The 22366-nt window shown below is 47.9% G+C and overlaps 1 protein-coding gene across 1 annotated transcript; it reads left to right on the forward strand.

Moving 5' to 3' along the window:
• The first annotated feature begins 1621 nt into the window (after positions 1 to 1621).
• On the forward strand, positions 1622 to 19651 carry UTP14A (UTP14A small subunit processome component). The gene is made up of 15 exons (XM_001491734.6): positions 1622 to 1766; positions 2834 to 2909; positions 3646 to 3716; positions 4444 to 4508; positions 6301 to 6443; positions 6747 to 6902; positions 11302 to 11421; positions 11516 to 11610; positions 12214 to 12337; positions 12420 to 12497; positions 12954 to 13347; positions 15519 to 15925; positions 16686 to 16879; positions 17006 to 17105; positions 19220 to 19651. The coding sequence occupies exons 1-15, from the start codon at positions 1741 to 1743 to the stop codon at positions 19490 to 19492; spliced, it is 2322 nt and encodes a 773-aa protein (XP_001491784.2). The 5' UTR covers positions 1622 to 1740; the 3' UTR covers positions 19493 to 19651.
• The last annotated feature ends 2715 nt before the right edge of the window (positions 19652 to 22366 follow it).

Below are 22366 nucleotides of genomic sequence, written 5' to 3' on the forward strand. Positions count from 1 at the left end.
TTATTATCATACCAGTTATAAAGATGAGGAAACAAAGGCACAGAGAGGTCAGGTGACCCACTCAAGAATTACAAAGCTAGCAAGCAGCAGAGATAAGATTCAAACCCAGAGAGTTCAGTTCAAAATGCATGCTCTGTGTCAAGATGCTTTAATGCTCCCCTTTTCTATAACACATTAAGCAGTACCACAGGCTTGAAATTCTAAGTCTGATACAACGGCAATAATGATGGAAAGGTGGGGATATACATCAGACACATTCAGAAGTAAAACTGACAATGTGAGCGAACAACTGTGAAGCATAAGGGAGAGAGGAATCTAAGACTTTTGACTTGACTAAGTGGGTAGTTGACACCAATTAAAGAGATGGGAAATACAGAACTCTGGCGGAAAAGAAAGAAATTATTGGTCACTTCATGTTTCATGTGTCTGTGGGACAAAAAGGATTGCCAGGAGGCAACCAGAGAGTCTGGAGCTAGTCTGGAGCTCAAGAAAAGTGATCTAGGCTGGAGATGTAGATTTTGGAGTTCTCATACAAGTGTTAAAGGCTTAGGAAGAGCATGTGGAATATACAAACAGGTCTGAGAAAAGAACCTGGGCATCATCATCATTTAAGAAGTAAGTACAGAAAAAGTATCCAGCAGTGAAGACAGAGGAAGATAGTCATAAAGCTAAGATACCAGGAGAAGGTGGTGTTATGGCAGCCCAGGATGGAATTCCAACAACACAAAATTATATTTAATCCCACTAGAAAGTAAGCTCTATGAAGCCATGGAACAGGTCTGTTTTGTTCACCAGGGTATCCCCAGTGCCTAGAAGCCTGGCACACAGTAAATGGTCAAAAAGATTTCCTGAATAGGAATAAGAAAACAATCCAACAGGATCAGATACCACACAAAGTTCGGGGAAGACAAAGACTGACAAGTGTCCATTTTATTTAGCAACCTCGGGCGTCACCGATGATCTTGTTCAGAGCAGTCTCAGTGGAATGGTGAGGCCACAGCAAAATGGGAGCGGCTTTAAAGAATAAATGCCAAGAATGTTTTCGTGTATTACTTTCCTACATTTTTTAAACTAAAACAAATTTCTTAAAAGTGATGGGAAGGGAGGACGTTGCAGCCACTGACACAGCCCGTTCTTGGATGAAACTCTGTTCCAAAGGGAAGGAGGAACCTAGAGCTGCAATGACCAGGGAGCACAGGATAAAGGGGAATTTTTCCTCCCGAGGGGAGGAAACCGGCTTCGTTCACTGTCGAATCCCCAGGGCCTCGCACGATGCTGGCCACCCCACGGGCGTTCAGCGAAGCCTCGAGCTGGCCGCCGGCGGGCTCCAGGACGCCGTCGAACACGGGCGGCCGCTGAGCCTCGCCTTTCGCATCAGGCAGGGACAACGCAGGCTCGGCCCGTCCCCGACAGCCAGCACCCTCGCCCTCAGCTCACCCACTCTGGGCCGCGTGGAAAGGAGAGGCCGGAAGGACCTACAGCGCCGCCCCGGGAGACGGGGAGGGGCGGGGAAAGCAGAGCTCCGCCCGCGGGCAGCCTTTCATCTCCAGGCCCCGGGTTTCCCCAGGCCCCACCCGCCGCGCCTCCGCTCGCCCGCTGGCCCCGGGGGGGGGGGGGGGAGCGGAAGTGACGTGCGTGTCGCACGGGATTGGCGGAAGCAGAAATCGCTTTGCGGCCGGCACGGAAACTGCTGTCCTTTTGGCTTCCGCTCCAGGCCCATGTGAGGGACCGGCTGCGGCGATGAGCGCACTCCGGGCTGAGGAGAGGTAAGGGGTCCAGACACGAGGAGAGTGTCCGCGTCTCGTTGGGAGCCGGGCTTCCCGGCTTCTGAGAAGGAGAAGCCGCCTTTATGACAGACGACAGTTGTTCCCCTCCCGCGAGCTCGCCATTCCTTACTATTTCTGCGATCCATCCTTTAGAGCCCTTTTATTTGACTTTAAATGGCTCCCTCGGCTCCCCAGCTCTTTAGCCTCATCCCTGTTGGTCCTGATGCGGCTTCTCCTCTCCAGCTAAGTTAATATGTTGCACTTTCCTCGTCACGTGACTCCTTTTTCTGCCGCTCTCGCGGCGCGTTTCAACCCTCTGCGCAGGCAGTGCCTGCGTTGTAAACTCTCTTTATCTTGGAAACCTTTGCTGATTGGAGTCATCCAGCACGTTTTCTCTCCTCTGATGTTTCCTGTCCCTCCCATAGGGGAACTGAATATAATCCGTTTAGTAATGGTTGCCTTGCAAAGATTGGTATATACTGTTAGGTAGTAATAGGCTGTAATTTACTTCTAGGTACCAAGCTCCTTAGTTAAGCACTTACTTTGCCGGGTAAGCTCCAGGGAAAATGGCTTACTCCACTGCTTTCATCCAATTTCCTGTTTCCCCATTTCAGGGAACAAGTGATCAAGATGCCACCTTGGAGTAAGCTGCACCTATAACGGTGTCTTCCATATGGAGGATGCTTAGAAATATTAATGGTGAAACTAACTTGCCTCAAGGGCCAGCAACAGCTTCTTCTGCCACCTTACCTAGGGTCTGGCATTTTTACAGCCACAAGAGGTGTGGGAAATGCAGTGCCAATCCCTGAAGAGTGTTAGGTCTTTTCCATGCAGTTCTGTGTGGATATCAGCATCCACTGCTCACCTCTTGGAGGTGATGCCTGCCTTCTTCAGTCTAAATTCAATGTCTTGACAAATTTCCAAAGATGCCCACACTGCTCAGTTTTTCCTTCTTCCAGGGTCTAGAGCCATGCTGTGCTAGGAACTGAAGTTATGTTCTAGAGATTGTTTTAAAAGAAGGAAAGTTAGTTCAAGTAATACTATTTCTCTTTTGTCTCCTTTAACAGCCTTCTGGCTTTAAGGCAACAGGAAGAACTAGAGGATTTGCCGAAAGAATACCCCTTGAGCACCAGTGAAGATGAGGTGGGTGACAACTGCTAACCTGCCTTCTCCACTTTCCCTTCTGCCTCAAAATCAGAGTAGAGGCACATTCCTGCAAAGGGAAGGGGTAGCAACTTGTTTATATTTGTTCAGGTCTTGCAACTAAATTACAGTTTGGTGTTTCAGGTATAAGATACTGTATTAAGTGCTATGGGAATTTGAAGACTATAAGATACAGTCACTCTCCTTAAGTTAACTAAATATAATTGATTATATAAGATCAAAACATATGGTCCTCGTTATATGATTTCCCTATTTCCCAGGTTTGGATTTCTGTAGAGAGTTATTTAAGTATCTGACTGAAATACAATTTACATAATTAAGCTGGATCTCCAGCAGATGCTATAGGAATTCCAACTCTTCATTCTCTTGACAAAACTTGAACTGTTTTTTTTAATGTCAGAGTTTCTGTGTCAGATCATACTATATATTCTACACAGCAACATTATTCTCATAGCAAGAGACTTCCCCAAACAAGCTAAGACAAAGGCATAACATTAGCTCCCAGTTACTAAGGCTCTGTGTTCCTTATAATGAGGGAGTTTGGTTTTGGAAGCAGTTCTTTTAGTTGGAGCCAGAATGCCTGCACACCAGACCTCATCTGGTTCCCCAGTTCTCCACTGACCAAAAGAACGAGAGGTTTTACATGGGCATCAATTTCCACACTGCCTTTTCCCTCCCCTCATCATTCTGCTGGTTTTTCCTTTTCTGTGTCTAGGGAGACAGTGATGGAGAAAGAAAGCATCAGAAGCTTCTGGAAGCAATCAGTTCCCTTGATGGAAAGAATAGGTAACATTCTCATCAGTTTGGACATGTTGTAACTAGCTGATTCCATGAGACTTATCTGCAACTAACGTTTATTGAGTGCCTATGACAACGAAGACACAACTGTCAGCATCGTTATTAAGAGCACATACTTTGGAGACAGACTGTGTAGGCAAATTTTTTTTTATTCTCTCTGCACCTCAGTTTCTTCAACTAGAAAAGAAGATTTATAATAGTACCTACCTTGTAGGGTTGTTGTGACATTTAAATGAGTTAATAAATGTAAAGATCTTAATCCAATGCCTGGCATATAGTAAGCATTATGTAAGTGTTAGCTCTTATTGTGTTAGGGGTTCGTGCATTTGAATTCTGACTTAATCCACACTTACAGTCTTTGGAAGCATTGAGTAGGCATTACTTATCCCCATTAGAGAAGTTAGTTGACTTGCCCCAAAGTCACTCAGCTCATAAGGGGCAGATCCAGGATTCAAATCCAGGTGTGTTTGAATCCAAGTCTAGTGCCTTTCCCACTATGCCTAACTTGTATTGCCTTGTGGTTTGAGGGACTGAGTCTACATTAAGAGATGGTTAGACTACAAAGTCCGGGTTAGGGACAGATTTCCTGGTTGCTTTGACAACCCTGACCCTAGAAGAGAGATACATGACACCAAAGCCTTGTTTGAAGAGAGAAGTGTTTGTTCCCCAGCAAAATGCATCCATTCCTACTATATTCTGTTTTGCCTAATTTCAGGCGGAAATTGGCTGAGAGATCTGAGGCTAGTCTGAAGGTGTCAGAGTTCAATGTCAGTTCTGAAGGTAAGTTGAACAAAGGAAGCTATCAATGCATGGAGCTTGTGGTGTTCCGAAAGCTTAATGGTCACTTGACCCCGCCAGGAACCGGTTTTGATGGGTAAAGGAATCATACCACAAATCCTTGCCCTGTGAGTGGGTGAAGAAGGGGAGTCAGGCACCGTTGAGTTTCTTCCATTTCTAGAAGAAAGCCTAGGAGGCCATGGTCCAGGGCTCCTCCTGAGCTTGATGAGCTGCTCCTGCAGTAGAGGGACATGAATGAAGATGGCTGCCTCTCACTGAGACACGTTCCTGATTTCATTTTTATTTCAGTTCTCAGTATTTTGAGTTGAGACGAGCAGCTGATCTCTCCTGCTGGAGCTCAGAGAAGTCAGGTTACTCAAGGGCCTTCACCCAGTACAGTGCTTCTCAAACTTTTTTTTTATTGCTCCCCTGAGGAGCCTTTTTAGATACTTTTTTCCTCACTGCCTCTCCTGCCCACCCGACTCCCCCGAAATTAAATGCTAAGGAAAGAGATTTTATTGGGTAGGTTTGAGCTTTGGAGGGACAAAAAACTTAAGATCTAAGGTTTTTGTCACCCCCCACCAAGACCCAGCTTTCACCCCCTGTGGGGAGTGCTGTCACCCCTATTGAGAATATGTGATGTAGTCAACGGCAGAGTCAGGATTTTCACCTGCTAGCAAGTCTAGATGCCGAATCTTTTTCACCATATTTACAACTAGGCAGCTTGAATGAGTGAGTCACACTTGCGGTAACCACTGACGTACCAGCCCAGAACAAGTAACAGTGTATTCTTCCAAGCTTAGTCATTCAGCAGAGACCTACTGTGCCCAGAACAAGTAACAGTGTATTCTTCCAAGCTTAGTCATTCAGCAGAGACCTACTGTGCTTCTACTAAAGTGAGAAAGTGGCTGCTTTAGGTTGCTGGTGGTGAAAGGTCTCTGGAGAGGCAAAATTTAAGCTGAGATAGGAATGACGAGAAAAGTCAACTGTCCAGGCAAGGGGGCAGCTAGTGCAAAGGCTCTAAGGAAGAGACACGCTTAGCATGTTCAAAGAATAGGAGGAAGGCCAGTGTGACTGGAGCGTTGTGGAGATGGGAATAACATGAGATTGGAGAGGCAGAGGGGGACCAGATCCCATGGGGCTGTGTCCTTTAGATCAGTATAATCCCAATGGGGAGTCATTGAAAGACTTTAAGCAGGATCCTGACATGCTGTGATTTACATTTTCAAAATATTACTCTGACTGCTGTGTGAAGACTGAATTGCGGTGCGGCAAGAGTGGAAGCAGACCAAGAGAAAAGCAAATGACTTTTTTTTTTTTTTTTAAGATGTGCTTTTTGGTGAGGAAGATTGGTCCTGAGCTAACATCTCTTGCCAATCTTCCTCTTTTTTTTTCTCCCCAAAGCCCTAGTACCTAGTTGTAAATCATTCTAGTTCCTCTATGTGGGATGCTGCCATAGCATGGCTCGATGAGCAGTGTGCCATGTCCATGCCCGGGATCTGAACCGGCGAACCCCGGGCGGCCGGAGCAGAGTGCACAAACTTAACCACTTAGCCACCAGGCCAGCCCCTGAGTTTTTGAAACAACTAATTTTCTTTTCTCTTCTACCTTCCAACACGTTTGGGAATGTAGGCAAGTGATGGTGTCATTATGGCTAGCGATTGAAGTAAGAATTATTCCTGCTTTGCTGCACATTTGCCTGTCTACCAGCATTTTCTCCTGAGGCCTCTCCCTAGGTGATATGGAGATTTTGCCTCACTTCTCAGTCTGACCAGAAAGTTTGGTCTTTCTACAGGATCACGAGAAAAGCTAGTCCTTTCCGATCTGCTTGAGCCTGGTAAAACTTCATCCTCGTTGGCCACAGTGAAAAAGCAGCTGAATAGGGTCAAATCAAAGAAGACTGTGGAGTTACCCCTTAACAAAGAAGAGGTTGAGCGGGTGAGTTATGGAGAAAGTGGTCCATTAAGGGGAAGAAATGGAACCGACAAGGAAAAATAGGGTAAGCAGAGAAGGGGGAAAACCTGGAAAATGGGAGGAGGGGAAGTTGTGATCGCCTCACCATGGAAAAGATTAAAACTAATCTCAGGGAAGGTGCAGTCCTGAGAAGTAAGCAAGAGCTAATCTCTAGCATCCTGGTTCTTTCTTGGGCTAAGAAACATTGCCTCCTAATTTCCTGCTAGTCCTTTGAGTTTGAGGCTTAATTTCGTGGCTCTTTCTTTTTGTGTACTTTGCCTTCTTCAGATCCACAGAGAAGTGGCATTCAATAAAACCTCACAAGCCCTCTCCAAGTGGGATCCCATTGTCCTGAAGAACCGGCAGGCGGAGCAGCTGGTTTTCCCCCTGAAGAAGGAGCAGTCAGCCTTTGCTCCCATCGAACATGTGCTCAGTGGCTGGAAGGTGAGTGCAGCACAAGGGAACCGCACCTTGGAAGGTGAGATTGCACAGCATGGAGGTTGCAGAGCCTATGGTCAGTTTGGTTGGACAGGTTAAGCCAGAATCCCAGCTGTGGTCATTTTAGTTTAGCAGTCAAGGCAGGCAGAGAGGCGGGGAGCAAGGTTCATGTCAGTCATGCAATGGCCAGAGTAGCTCTGTAGTCGCCTGTCATCAGTTTGTAGCATACAGTACATGGTTATTTCCATGTTTTTGTGTTAAACATCCAATTGCCAGTAGAGAGGGAACATAATGGATATCTTCTTTTTTACACCCCAGTTTTTAAAAAGCTTTCAAAGCCACATTCTGATCTGGGGAAAATCAGGAACTCGGCAGCATTGCTGGTATACGAGCAGCAGAACCCCAAGCTTCCTTGTAGGAATACCTCATTCGAATATAACGTATTGCTGAGAATGACTGGAATTTTAGCAAGTAATTCATTATCTCTCTGAGCTACAGAAAATGAAAAAGATGTTTTAGAGCTGGCTTTCCCAAACACTGAGCCCTGGCAAACCTTTCATCCACCTGAAGCAAAAGGATAATTGTGAGTATGGTGGGTGTAAGGTTGCCAGCCCTTTTGTATTGTGAGGTTATTCTTTCCACTTTAATGGTGCTGAAATAGCTTTTCTTTTGGGAAATGACGGTGGTAATAAATGATGCCGTTGGGGTGGAATGGTAGTTATGCCCTTGGCAAAATTAACAGTTGGTAATCCTTTCTTGGTCCCTAAAGTCTCAGAAACTTTAGTCTGTGAACAGCTGCTTCAGAACAGCTAGCCTTTCGTTTCCAATACACCCTTGGTCTATAATGGGATGTTCTGTCTTAAGTAGAAAAATAGGCAAAAACAGCAATGCGCAAACCAGGGATAGATGCCCTCTTTCTGCTTTTCCTCTGCCTTCTAAAAATCCAGGAATAATAGTGTCCTATGTTCCGGGAACTTGAGGTAATTCAAGCTAATCAAAGCTAACATGACCCGTCACCGTAGCTAGAAATTGAGCGAGTAGTTGCTTATTGCGGGGATAAGCTCTGTTTCTGATGCTGTTGTTGAAGTCATTGCCATTCTCTTTCTAGGATGCTTCCTTTTCCTCATGAAAAAGAGATCAGGTTTAAAGTGTGGCTGCAGGATGGAAGGGAGACTTTAGGAAAAAAATTTTAAGAGGTAATACACTTTGCAGGATTCACAAATGAAAAGTATAGAAGATACATAGTGGAAAGTCTGACCCCACCCCTGTTCTCCATTTGCTCATTTTTACCCCGGTACTCACCCAAAGTAACTTACCACTTTTATACGTTTTTTGTTGTTGTTAACTTTTGAGTTTTATGAATATATTCATGTTTACCGTGTTTTTTAAATCAAAAAAGTAGTAGTGCACTGCTACACACTGTTGTGCACCTTGCCTTTCCCAAATGACAGCGTAAGCTTGGAGATCGCAGGAAAGTGCCAAGTTGGTTATTGAAGATGAGATGATGGAGGAGGAGGTTGCAGTAAGAATGGCACGTCCTCTGCTCTCCAGGAACTCCCTATCCAAGACAAAAGGGGGCCCAGACGCTGTACATTGAATCGACTGTACCATTCGTTCTAAGATTCATTTTTGAGAAATTATGCCAGCATGGCACAAAGAAATAAGGAACTGCCTAGGCCAGGGGCTGCTTCCTGGCCAGCAACTCGCAGTTCTCTTCGTACACCTTAGATTGCAAAGTACCGAGGACTAGTAATCTACCAGTATTTCTGGTGATTAAGAATCCAGAAAGTCTGCACTGTAGTTTTGGTCCAGCTTCCCAAAATTCCATTTGACTCTAGCCAAGAAGCCTTAAATGGGATAATGCGTGAGAAAGCGTTTGTAAACTGCAGAGTGCTGGAAAGGATGTAATTTTTCCCACCACCTAGCAGCCTACACTAGCACTTCCCAAAGTGTTCTCCTCAAAACCGTAGTTTCTCAATATGCCTTCACAAGGCGGGTGGCAGGGTTCCCTTGCTAGAAAATGCTGCATGTCCCTACTGGAGATGGACAATTCACAATGTATGCTAGTCTTTTAAAGGCTATGAAAAGATAGTAAAGAAACCCCTTTGATTTACTCTAACCCAGGGTGATTTTATTAAAGGTGATTTTATTAAAAATCCAATAAATTGAATTTTGAACTTCTAAAAATTGAAGTAAATCTGATTAGCGGATGAGGAACATGCTTTGGAAAGAGCTGGTCTCCACTGTTGTCTCTGTTCTTTTACCTTCCTCCTCTGCTACCCTGCCGAAACTTCTCAAAGGGCATTGGTCAGAGGGCACCGAATCGCCAGATCCCGAGGCCTCTGAGTCTTCAGCCCATGTGACACTACTAACACATGACATTGTGCAAAACTCTTCTCGCTTGGCTTCTGTGTCATACCCCTGGGTTTGTTTTTTCATCTGACTTTTCTTAGTCCTTTTTATTCTTGCTCTGTAAATACGCTATCGGTCACTCTCAACCCCTTCTTCTGAGCTCCAGTCCCATAGTCCGCGTGACTAGCCAGCCTCACCTGGGTCTCCATGAATACCTCAAACTTCACACACTACAAAGTACGCCTGGCATTTTCCTGCCCCAGGCTCCCAAACCCTGTACCACTGCCTTCATTCTGTAACTCAGGCAACAGCATAACACCCTATCCCAGTTGCTTAGGTTGGAAGCCTCAGCCATCTGATTCCTCCTCCTCCCCTTAGCTGCTCCCCTCCCCAGCCCAGACAGTGGGCTCGTCCTGTAAACACTGTCTCGGTAATAGCTCTCAGATCCCTAGTTCCTCTTCTCATTGTCATTTGCACCTTTCATTTGGCGCTTTACAAATAGCCTCTTAAACAATCACTAGGGTTTTCTTTCCAAAACACTGATTGTCACTCTCCTGCTTCACATCCTTCCAAAGGCTCTCCACTTGGAGAATAAGACAGACGCACCTAGCATTTTAGCTACACTGGCCAACACTTCGTTCCTTTACCTACCTCTCCTTTCTGCATATCTGTCTTTTGCTTATATTCATCTCTCTTTGGCTTTTTCCCCCTCTTTACAGAATTGTACTTAATGCCTCAAAGCCTAATTGAGAAAGTCTCTTCCTTCCCCAAGCCTAACCCACCTCCTAATGAGAATTAACTGGTCCTTCTTTTGTGATGACTCCTATGGACTGACATTTAACCCACTATGTTAGGGGTGCATGTGTCTCTTTCCTCTGAAAGGCTATGAGCTCTAGGAGGACAGGAATGATCTTAATCAATTGTGCATTCCTAGCACCCTGCACAAGTACCTGGAGTGGAGCTGCAATCAATAAATGTTTGTAAATTGAATTGAATTGGAGGGGGATTACAACATTGTAATATAAATAACTTGGTAGCCTGTGATTGACCACTACTGCAAATACTAAAAATGGAAGAACACGCACCTTTACTATTCAGTAGAATAGGCTTATGGTTAAATCAACAGCACCATGTAACGTGTGATGATGTGTGTTTATGCATTTGTCCAGGTATTTGTAAGTTTCATACTGACCATGATCTATATGGCTATTGAAGAAAACCACGTATAACATTGGAAACTGGCTCTGTTGCCTAGGGCTATCTTTGTGCCTTGCCAAAGTGGACCATGGCATGATCGGCCTGCTTATTTTAGCCATCCTCACAATACCAGTCAAGCAGCAAATGGGATCTTTTGTTGACACATGAAGCCACTGGTTCACAGTCCCTTCGTTTCATACGCATAGACGCTACCTAGCATGCCCAGTTAACTGGAAACTGAGGAATTGGAGCCAAAGTTAGAAAATGACTAGAGTTAAATTTGTACTGTCAGGAAGCAGGCCAATTACATGAAGGTCATATTCTGAAAGGCAGCGTCTTTTGTGCTTAAGACCTCACCTCCCCTTTCCTCTAGAAACATTATTAGAAGGAGGCTTATAGGAATCTGAGATTCCTATTTGCACAGTAATAGTTCTGTACTTCAAGTGTACATAACAATACAGGGACCATTTTGTTTTGCAACTATCAAAACTGACAATTTGGTGCTGCTGTCCCTCTGTCCTGCCAGCATCTACCTTAGGGGCATCCTGCTTCGATTCCTAAGAGAATGGTATTCTGTTTTACATATATATTGTTAATCTGAACAGAGTGATCCCCTCAGTAATATTAGAGAGTAGGCTCAGAGTTCCCTTGCTGAAGTTGTCTTAAATCAAAATAAAAGCAGACTATCTACACAGCTGGACAGCAAGACTAGAACACCTTCTCTTATTGTAACAGCCAATCCTATCCAGTTAGTGATTCCAATTATAGTGTCATAAAGTAGAGGGACATAGGATTGTAAAGAGGGAGACTGTGGGAGCATGGCTTAAGACTTAGAATGTTCTGTTATCTCCTTAAGGCAAGAACTCCCATGGAGCAAGAAATTTTTAACCTCCTCCATAAGAACAAGCAGCCAGTGACAGACCCTTTACTGACTCCCGTGGAAAAGGCCTCTCTCAGAGCCATGAGCCTGGAAGAGGTAAGTGTGATAGGCCCTCTGATACAGCCGGGCATGCTGTTTCTCCCAGCACTTGCCCTCAAGCCCAGGAGTCACTGAATGTCACTCATTGTAGGCTAAGATGCGCCGAGCAGAGCTGCAGAGGGCCCGGGCCCTGCAGTCCTACTATGAGGCCAGGGCTCGAAGAGAGAAGAAAATCAAGAGCAAAAAGTAAGGAGGCCCCTGTGGCCCGGCCTTGGGTTCCATGGAAGAAAGCGATGTGGTTCAGCACAGGTCCTTAGGAAAGAACCTCTGGCGTGGCAGCTGGGGCCATGTAGAAGAGGTCCCAGATAGGAGTGGCTAGCCTTTTTTCCCCCTCACACCAACCTCACAGAGCTTTGCCCGCTTCAGTAGTGCCCTCTCCTCTAGCTTTGGCTTCCAGTGTTGATTTTGCTAAAAAGAAGACTGTTCAATTCTTTGTTTCCCTCCCAGGGTGTCACAGAATGGTTCTGCAGGATGAGCTGTGAATTCTCCCACTGCTGGGGCCAGTAGGGCTTCCTTGCTGCCTTTTTGCCACTTTGGAACTTGTTCTCCTGTTCCCTTGAGCTATAGATGCAGAGGGCACTCTGCTCTGCAGAGGTCTGCCCCTGGGGGCTGCAGGGACTGAGTCCTGCCAGTTCTCTCAGGTCCCACACTGGCTCCCTGCAGTCAGCTAGCTCTGTGATGTCCGTTCCAGCCCCTGCATAGGGAAGCCCCTTGGGGAGCGGGGGCACGTTTATGTTTGCATCAGTGTTCCAGCTCACTCTCTTCGCTTATACCCCTCTCACCCTTTAGGTATCACAAGGTTCTGAAGAAAGGAAAGGCCAAGAAAGCCCTAAAAGAGTTTGAGAAGCTGCAGAAGGTCAGTCCTTCTGCAGCATTGGAAGAGCTGGAAAAAATTGAAAAGGCCAGAATGATGGTGAGGCTGCCTCTTTCCCCTACCCCTTGAACCAGCCTTCCCCGGAAAGCGAGAAGGATCTCACTCTGCCCTTTCTTTCCAGGAGCGAATGAGCCTTAAGCACCAAAACAGTGGGAAATGGGCAAAATCAAAGGCAATTATGGCCAAATATGACCTGGAGGTAAGAGATCGTCAGGGTGAGAGAAGAGATGGAATTGGAGGAAAGAAAGGAAAAGCAGTCCATAAGGATGCTAGCAGAAGCAGAGTTGGGGAAGAGCCATGAGGATGAATGGAAAACCAGGAATCTAAAAAGGCATCAGAAAATCTCTAAGGCAGAGAGGAAAATGACCAGGAACAAAGTGGAAAAGGAGAGATGAAAGGGAAACAGCATTGAAGGCAAGTCCAGTTAAAGGGGAGAGGAGCTACTTTTTAGCTTGTGTCCCTTGTTGATTCCTTGAGGACAAAGAATTTGTCTCCCGTTTTACTTCATAGCTCTTAACACAGTGGTATATGTGCAGTTTAAATGGTAGGCACCAGTAAGAAATACTGAAGTCAAATTGAGAGGAGGCAGAAATGGACCAGGAAAGGTGTTATTGCGGTCACTAATGACAAGGCACTCCTGCTGTGACTCCTCCAGGCTCGCCAGGCTCTGCAGGAACAATTGGCCAGGAACAAAGAACTGACGCAGAAACTCCAGGCGGCCTCCGAGAGTGAGGAAGAGGAGGAAGGCGCAGAGGACGAGGATGAAATGCTTGTCCCCGATGCGGTGAATGAGGTGCGGATGAATGCAGACGGGCCGAACCCCTGGATGCTCAGGAACGGCCCCGGTGAAGCGGAAGAGCTCGACATCCAGAAGGACCCTGAACAACCTCCAGAGCCTGTGGCCCACGAGGCTTCTGAAAGTGAGGGAGAAGAAAATCCAGTGGCAGAGGAAGAAATGTTGTTGAAAGAATTGGAGGAAAGGCGATCACTTAGAAAAAAGCCTGGGCTCAACCAGGATGCCAAGCCGGTGGGCAGACGAGAAACAAAAGGTGAGTTGCGGTGGCCGGAAGGCAGAACTGCCTGGGGCTAGTGTTACAGACGCCTGTGAGAGGAAGACTGTCCACCCACACACGCCGCAGAGTGATTAGGCTCTGGGGACTTTCACAAGAGGCCCCTGGGGCCCTGGAGAGAAAATAAATTCATAATAACCATTTTTCTTCAAAGGCATTTCATAAGCGGTCATCTGCATGGCTCTACGATGTATGTTCCAATGTGTTTTCTGCTCTTGAGGGCTTCCAGTCTTCAGAAAGACAGAACTACACGATCCTGGAAGTGAGGGCAGGAGTTAACATTGCTGGTCCCCACAAAGCAGAGAGAAGGGCACGAGGTGGGACAGCAAATCTGAAAATCGTTCACACCACAGGCCCAGGTGGATTTTGAGGCATTATGAAACATCTTCAACTTGCTGCTGCAGTTTCTGTTTCTAAAGTAGGAGTGGCATTTTTAGCACCTCGTAATGCTGGTTGATACGTGTCAATACGGGGTGAGACTTTCTTGACAGGAATGAATGACTCCACAAGGCACATGGGAAATTAGAATTGTTACCTCGTGCTCAGACTCGATTTGAGTGTTATATTGTCTACTTGTTATCTTGATGACATTTTATATTAACGTTTAGTGCCCTTGAGAGTGGTCAGAGAACTCCCGATCTGGGGACAACGCAGGGCATTAGACAGCCTGCTCAGGAAACTGTCTACATTCACAAGTCACCTGGCCGGCTGGGTACATTCTCAGGTCTGATTTTATTTCCTGTAGGAATAATGCATGTAGATGACAGCAAGAATCTGTTTTTCCATGGCAAAAAAAAAATTAAAAGAGCTGTCAGTTAGAATGTGTTGTAGGACCCTGACTTCGGGCTTTCAGCTGGAGCGTTCTGGGATTGATAGTTACAGGCAGTCACTTCCGGGAGGAGTTTGGAAAGTAGCACTGCAGGCCGAGATTGTGGGGTCGTCTCTGTACGACCACGGGGCACCAGCTGTGTCCTCCTGAGTCCCCTCAAAAGCTGGGCACCTCGCTAACCATGCAGAGCAGTTGGTTGTGGGATGAAAGGTGAATTTGGATTTCCTTGGATAATAAATAGAATGTTCTCAAATCTTTAGGGAAATAGTGTCCTGAAATAGTGGGAAGTCATGGACCCCAAACAAAATGAACAAGGAAACTTGCCCTTGAGTAATAAACACACGTATCCAAAAGCCAGATCTAAGCAGCTTCTTCCAGTGGCTCCAAGCCAAAGCTAGAGAGCAGGATGAACTGGGGAATGGAGGCAACTAGAGGTGACGCAAAGGACAGTCTAGAAGTGTGTTAATGCCGGGTTTCCCTCGGGGCTCTCAGAGACTAGTGGTAGTTGCTCAGGTGCTGCTGGTGACTGGAACGGGTGAGCTACTTGATGAGCCCCAGCAGGTTAGGAAATGCTGCTTTAAGATTAAACAATACTGGCTAAGGTTTTTACAAATAGTAAATCACAATTTTTAGAAATTACAAATAATAAATGACAATGAAGTTGCATTCAGAGGCCACCTGTTAAAACAGCTTTTTAAAAACTTGGAACTTGGGGCCATCTCCCCAAGCAGGGTATACTGTATGGGGAACTCAAGCCACAGTTCTGGTTTTACAGTGAGTCATTGGAAAAGCTGGGAATAGGACCCAGGACATCTGCTTCCCAACATGCTGCTTTTAACTACTAAACTCCATTGCCTGCTACTTGACAGGTAATGATTAGTGAACTCTCCAGGAGACCCAGCGAATGGAATCTTCTTTTACCCACTTGTCCTCATTGGAATGTCTTTCATGGTGCTTAGCACCCAGTGGGTGCTCAAAAAATGCTTTCTGGTTGTTGAGAGTGCTCCATAAATGTTTGTTGACAGGGCAACTTCCAACCTCCTTTTTTTAAAAATATTTTTTATTCTCTAGGGTTCTGTCTTGAACCAGCATTACTTTATTTTATTTTCTGCTGAGGAAGATTTGCCCTGAGGTAACATCTGTGCTAATCTTCCTTTTTGTATGTGGGTCATTGCCACAGCATGGCTGCTGATGAGTGGTGTGGGTCCGTGCCTGGGAACCGAACCCAGGCCACTGAAGTAGAATGTGCCGAACTTAACCTCTAGGCCACAGAGCCAGCCCGCCAACCTCCTTTTCTGACAGCTGTCATTTCTTCCCCCAGATTCTAGCAGCCAGGAGGTGCTGTCCGAATTGAGGGCACTTTCCCAGAAACTCAACAAGGAAAACCATCGGTCCACGAAGCAAAAAGTGAGTTCAGCGAGAACAGTTCTGCCAGTTCAGAGAGAGGAAGCTGCTGACGAAGAAGAGGAGCCCATGCTGCTGCAGAGGCCAGAGAGAGCACGGACTCTGGACGAGCTAGAGGAGCTGGGCAGAGAAGGATGCTTTCAAGATAAGGAGCGTCCCAGACCTGCAGTAAATGGGCAGTGGTTGGAGAGGAAGCCAAACAATCAGCCTGGTGCCCCCAAGGAGAAGCCCAAAAAGGAGCAAATGATTGATCTACAGAACCTCCTAAGCACAAAATCGCCTTCTGTGAAGTCTTTGGCCGTTCCCACGACAGTAGAGGAATGGGTGAGCAGAGCCAGGGTCGTGGGCCATTGTGGGGGATCAGAGCTGGGGCAGAAAGTGTCCTTCTTGCACAAGGAGTAGAATCAGGGACGTCGTGCTGTGCGGGGGGCATATTTCGGTAGTCGTGAGGTCCGGAATAGTATGGGGCCAGGCCGGTCCTGGTGACAGTTTACTAGATGCAAATATGTGAGTGCCACTGAGACTCCCACATCCTAAACCTTGAGCTGCCAAACCTTCCCTGGGGTGACTCTAAAACTGCCCTCAGAGGAAAGACGAGTCATCCCAAGCTCTGACCAGATCCCAGGCAGGACAACTCGAAGGGGAATCATTGAGCTGTTGCCAGGATTTTTCTCTACCCAGTGGGATCCCAAATGGTCCGGGACCCCCCAATTAAGTAACTGAAACTACTCAAGCAAGGAGCCCCGGTGCCTGTCTTTCCAGGGGTGTAAGCTGGGGGATGCCCACATTCTGGCCAGACTGCTTGGAGCACCTCCTCCTAACAGAGGCCATTCCTTCCTCCACCCTGCAGCTTCCTTACTGAAAGTTTAAAATTGTGTCCTATGATAATGAGCTAGGGATAGTTACCCTAGAGAAAAGCAAATTGGAGCATGATTGGCCGCCAATCGGTTGGTATTGCAAGACCATCATTGTTCAGTGCTTGCCCCTAGGGGGCGCTAAAATGCCACAACCCAAAATTCAAGCGGACCTGCCTGGAACCACAGCTCACAAGGGAGGCTGTAGCTCTGCTCTTGTTTCTTCCCAGGAAGATGAAGAGGAGAAAGATCAAAGGCAAATGATAAAGGAAGCTTTTGCCGGGGATGATGTCATCAGAGACTTCTTGAAAGAGAAGAGGGAGGCTGTGGAGGCGAGTAAGCCAAAGGACGTGGACCTGACTCTGCCTGGCTGGGGCGAGTGGGGCGGTGTGGGCCTCATGCCCAGTGCCAAGAAGAGACGCCGGTAAGAACGGGAGAAGGCCTGTCAGGAGGGCACCAGGTTCTCCACCTTGCTCTCAGGCGTCCTCCCTGCCCTTTTCACTCAGTCCTTAATGCTCTTAGTCAGACCTCCTGCTGTTCTGCTTTCCAGGTTTCTTATTAAAATCCCTGAGGGTCCTCCAAGAAAAGACAAGAATTTGCCAAATGTGATTATCAATGAGAAGCGAAACATCCATGCAGCAGCTCATCAGGTGAGGGAGAGAGCGCCCTCTGGCTGCCTCTCTTTGCTGCCTGGCTCTCTTGCTTGGGAGGAGGGTTCGAGTGCTCTGGGGTCAAGAAGGATGCGTGATCTTGATCACAGAATCAAATCTGTTCTTGTTTCACTGACCGGCTCTGGGATGAATAATTCCGAATCGACTCTGCTGTTTTAATTACTGACCAGGAGGAACGCTGAGGCTCACAGGACAATCTGTGCAGCCGTGGTGAGGCCCCCAAATCTGCATTTTCAACTAGTACCCCAGATAACTCGGATGCAAATGGCTGTTGCTAAACTAAGAATTACTAGTCTCCAGGCCTGTATTTATAGTCAAGGTAATGTTCAGAGGCTATAAGCTTTGAGCTGCATCTTAAGAAAAATGGACAAATGGATACTTGTTCAGGGCAGTGAAAGGATTTTAAATTGTGTCATCTGATAATGAGCTAGGGACATTTACCCAAGAGAGAAGCAAATTTGAGCATGATCACAGTCTTCGAATATACTGAAGGCTGTCATACGGAGCAGAGTCACATAAAGTAGAAAATGGAGGAAAAACAGCTCAATTTAAGGAGAAACTTTCTGCCGGTCCAGGGAGAGAATGGGTTGCACTGGGGGTATGAGCATGCGAAGAGGGGACTCAGGAATGAGACGACTCAGTGACCTTTATGTTCCCTTCAATTCTGAAAGTCTGTGACCCTGAGCTCTGTCCCCAGCCAGGAGAACATTGAAATGAATTATTTTTCCCTCTGAACAAAAAGGGGAGAATATTTTAACAGGTACAAAAGAGAGGTGAGGAAATCACATTTCAGTAATACTCTGTTGATCTTATTTTGTGAACCAATTGCTGCAGAAATGGAATTGCAACCCCTGTCACCCCAGTTGAGGACGTGAAGCAGCAAACAGGCAATGAGCAGGCAGGCGGGGGTTAAGGGAGAGGACAGAGGGGCGCTTCACCAGGCCAGGGTTCTAGGTGAGGGGTGGAGTGCGGGCCTCAGTGAAGGCCACCCTCCCTTCCAGGACTCTGATCTGTTTGTTTTTAATAGTCACTGCAAACCCACAACTAGTTTTCCAAGGGTCTCCCTTGATTTTCCTCGTCTTTTTAATAAGCCATGGACTGCAGGTCTCAGCACGCAATAGCTGAAGGCAAAAGAAAAAAAAATGCAAGCCTCCCGAGACAGAATTCTTCGTCCAGGAGTTTCTCTTTTTCTCTTTCCTGGGGTGACAAGCACAGATCTAGCTATCAGCCCCAGTAAGACATTCCCTTCACCCAAAGAGAATCTGTGTCCTTCACCACCACTGGGACCACCCGGCAGGGTGCAGCTTCTCGAGTGTTCCATTGAATATCTCCAAAGACTGCTGACCGGAACTTCCCCCTCGTCTGCTTACATTTTTCCCTCTTTGGCCTTTGGGGAAGTGTTTAAGATTATTTCAATGTCAGAAGGCAGCGCTGTGGTAGAGTAGAGAAGAGTACTAGGTCGGGAAAGGCGACCTGAGTCCTGTTCTCCCTCACTGCCCATAATTCACCTGGGTAAATCGCTTCCCCTGTCTAAGCCAAATTTGGGGCCAAGGGAGATGACTTTTGCCATTATCTAGGACCTTCCAGCTCTGACATTCTGTGATACCGAAAGAAGATGAAGCTAACTGAGCGGTAACAGCCTGGTTGAGTTCGGGATTCAGGAGTAAACCTTCGGGTTCCTGAAAATATTAATCGCATGTATCAAGGAGAGGAAAGGAAGGGGTTGGGAGCCTGAAGAGGGTAGGAGGGCCATAAGATCCACAGGGATACACAAATGCCCCGATGCTTTGCAGTCACCGTGTTGGATGTGAAGACCCAGGTGGGGACAGCAGCCCGGTAGTATTCCTACAGCTCCAGGGGCAGTCTTGGGGTGGTTTTTCAATCCCTAGATTGTTGGGTAAGCCTGGGGGAAGGGAGGGTCCTAATACAAATTAGGACCAAATGACCTCAAGCAGATTGGGACTCCAGAGGTTAGCTGGGGGCATTGGGATGCCTTGACCGCCTGGCAGCTTCACTCACGGCAGCCATCGTGTAGAACTGTGGCCTGTGTACTCACACTGCCTGACAGTTACCATTTCTACCTTCCCTTCCAGGTCCGAGTGCTTCCGTATCCATTCACCCACCATCAGCAGTTTGAAAGGACCATCCAGACCCCTATAGGATCCACATGGAACACCCAGAGGGCCTTCCAAAAGCTGACTACACCCAAGGTCGTCACCAAGCCAGGCCATATCATTAAGCCTATAAAAGCAGAGGATGTGGGCTACCGCTCTTCCTCAAGGTCAGATCTCTCTGTAGTACAGAGGAATCCAAAACGGCTCTCCATCCGTCACAAAAAACAGCTGAAGAAAAACTCTGTAGATTGAGTTGCTGGAGAGTGACATCTTACTGCCCAGAACTAGGAACCGACTTCTCGATTTGCCCGGTTTTACTCCGAGCTACAAGATCAACTCCAAAACGGGCTTAGCACACTGTGAGTGTAGTTAAGCCACATTTTAAAAATAAAGGCATTTTTATCTATTTAACTGGAGTGTATTCTGTGTTGTCTCCCAGTTGAATCATTTTCTTCAAGTCAGACAAGACACCTTTGGACGCTCCCCATTGCATTTCTCCAGCCACACTTGTCAGGGGAACCTCGTGTTCTTACCAAGGATTATGTAGTTAGTCCGAAAGTGAAGTAAAGAGAAGTTACCCTAGCCTGTGATCATAAATACATCACATCAAACACGATCCACCATAAACCAATTTGAAGTGTCAGGGATAGTGACTAAATAGTGTATATTCTTAAGCTAGAAATAGCATGCACAAACTATGCAATGGGATTGAGTCCTGGGCTCATCCTAGGATGGTGCAGAAGCTGGGTTCAGCTGTAAGTCTAGCCGCTATCATTCTCTTCGTGTGTGACAGCCTCCTGGCTTGCACAGGTTGCTGTCGAGAGTAGCTAGCACTTATTTTCTCATTTGTAAGATAGGTTTTACAGATGAGGTAGGTGAGCTTTCAGAAGTAAAGCTCTATTCCCTTTCCTACCTAACTCGGCCAACTGCTCACCATCGATTCAAAGTATGGTTTATTCGAGCATTACTCTGCTATGAGGCAGTTCACACGGGTGGAACCTGTGAGGAACCTGCCATTCTTTGGATGACAAGAAATATAGGTACGTGGGAAGAGCCCCTGCAGCAGAGATTTCTAACAAGGAATTGGAGAACCCCCTGCCCCCTGTTCCCAAAGGACATACCACTACTGTGCCTCACCTGCCTGGAAGGTTGGTCCCCTCCAGCCTTTTAGACCAAGATGAGGGTTAATTTTTGTGTGTCACAGACCCGTCTATGAATTTGACGAAGTTCTGAGCCCTCTCCAGAAAAACGCACAAACATGTACACCATTTTACAGTCTGAGTTGCTTTACAGACGTTTGGAATCCCGAGGCCAAAAGCTCTCTGTCACTCCACAGGTTTTCTTTCGCCATAACCCCCACCGATACGGCCCTCTTTTCCAAGCACACCACTCTCCACAGCAGTTCCACAACGTTTAGACATCAAAGGTAACTAGTCCCGATACCTTTATTTGATAGGTGGAAGATTATTTAGAGTACAGGGATGTATCCAGCGTGACACATTAAATTAGTGACTGAGTGGGCACTAGGACCCTAGGCTCACTCCGAAGCCAAAAGCCACGCCATAAATTTCTGTGAAATTCGCAGGGGTAGCTGTGGGCCCCTAGTGCCATTTGCTCATCCTCTCAAGAACCAGCCAGGAGCTGGGAAGGGAAATGACTATGTTGATCATGCTCAGAGCCCAAGGGGCATTTTTAAGTTATCCACTGGCTCGAGATTATCCGTGATCCACTTGCTGGTTGACACTTAAGTCAGTAGCCAATGGGAGGGAACGGAGGACCCCTACCCACTCCTGCCTCCGTTTAAGAGACCATAACCTTTTGAGCACAAAGCTGCCACCTCCGTCCCACCCACCCCCCAAACTAAAGCACCCAATCAAGAGTCCCCAGTAAACGGCCAATTCCCGGCTACTTTCCCGGGACCCTCTTCAGCTCCGTGTTCCCCGCAGCCGAGGAGTGATGTAAGCGACCCCATCCTTCAAAGGGGAGGGCAGGCTCAGGAACGTGCTATAAACGACGCCCACTCCCAGCCTTCCAAGCCCCCAAACGGATTCGATTGTTGTTTCGTGGGGCTTTTTTTTTTCTTTTCTTCCTCCGAACCTCCGAAGTGTTCTCCCTTCCCATTGGCCAAAGCTGCCCCTTGACGCCACCCTGGCCTTGCTCGCTGATTGGTCCATTCTGGATGTGCCCAAGCCTTTTTCCCAGGGTGTGGCCCCCCCGCCCCCAACAGGGTTCTGACCCCTGGCTCCTCCCTTCCCCCCAAGCCCCCCTCTCAGTTCCGAATGGTACCGCCCTGGCTCGGCTCCCCCAAGGCCCAGGCCGCCCTTAGGGCCCCCGGACGGGGCGGGGCACGCTGGGGACGGGCAGAGGGCGGTGGTGGCGCCTTCCTGCCGAGCCCGAGGCCGCCCCCGCCACCTTTCTGCAGCCCTCGTACATCCCACTTTCCCCTGGGCAGTCTTCGTCCTGCCTTGGCAGCCCCGTCCCGTCTGTGCAGCCCCCACCGTGGTCTTTTGGTCATCCCCATCCCCAGCGTTAAATCCCTGCCTTCAGCGCTCCACACACGCCCAGCCCAGCCGCCTCCACCCTCGGGTTCTCGCAGCACTCCCTTTCCCCGTGTCTGCTCACCCTTCCCCTCCCGAGCCCGCCGAAGCACCGGCCCCCCTTCCTCGCGGACTGTCCATCGCCAGGATCCCCCCCCCCCGTGTGTGGCCCTTCCTCCCAGCGGCCTCCCCTCCCCTTCGTGGCCAGCGTGGTGGAGCACTCCCGGCCCACTCCCCCTTTCTCCGTACCCCCGCGCTCCCTTCTTATGTTGTCCCTTCACGTCCCTCTCTAAGTCCCTCCCACACCATGCCCCCCCCCCCGCGCCCGTACACACACACACACCCCTCCCTCCTAGGCGTCCCCCGGCGCCCCTCCCCTACCCCTGCTTGTCTATGCCCCTCCCACCCACCCCGTCCTTTTGTCTCCTCTTTGGTCTCTAAGTCCCCCGCCCCTCCCTCACTCCCGCCCTCGCTCCCCGCGAGCACGCTCTTATCTTCCCCAGGTCCCGGCGCCCCGCCCCCTGGCCGCGCCCCGCCGGCCCCCTCCCTCCCGCTGCCCCGTCTCCGCCCTCCGCGCTCCGCCCTCCCC

The sequence above is a fragment of the Equus caballus genome, chromosome X, assembly GCF_041296265.1.
Source record: "Equus caballus isolate H_3958 breed thoroughbred chromosome X, TB-T2T, whole genome shotgun sequence".
Classification (NCBI taxonomy): Eukaryota; Metazoa; Chordata; class Mammalia; order Perissodactyla; family Equidae; genus Equus; species Equus caballus.

Coding starts and splice junctions, on each gene's coding strand:
- UTP14A (XM_001491734.6), top strand. CDS start 1,741: ATGAGCGCACTCCGGGCTGAGGAGAG. Junction 6,444..6,746: donor ACAAAGAAGAGGTTGAGCGG/GTGAGTTATGGA, acceptor TGCCTTCTTCAG/ATCCACAGAGAAGTGGCATT. Junction 11,611..12,213: donor AAGAAAATCAAGAGCAAAAA/GTAAGGAGGCCC, acceptor CTCACCCTTTAG/GTATCACAAGGTTCTGAAGA.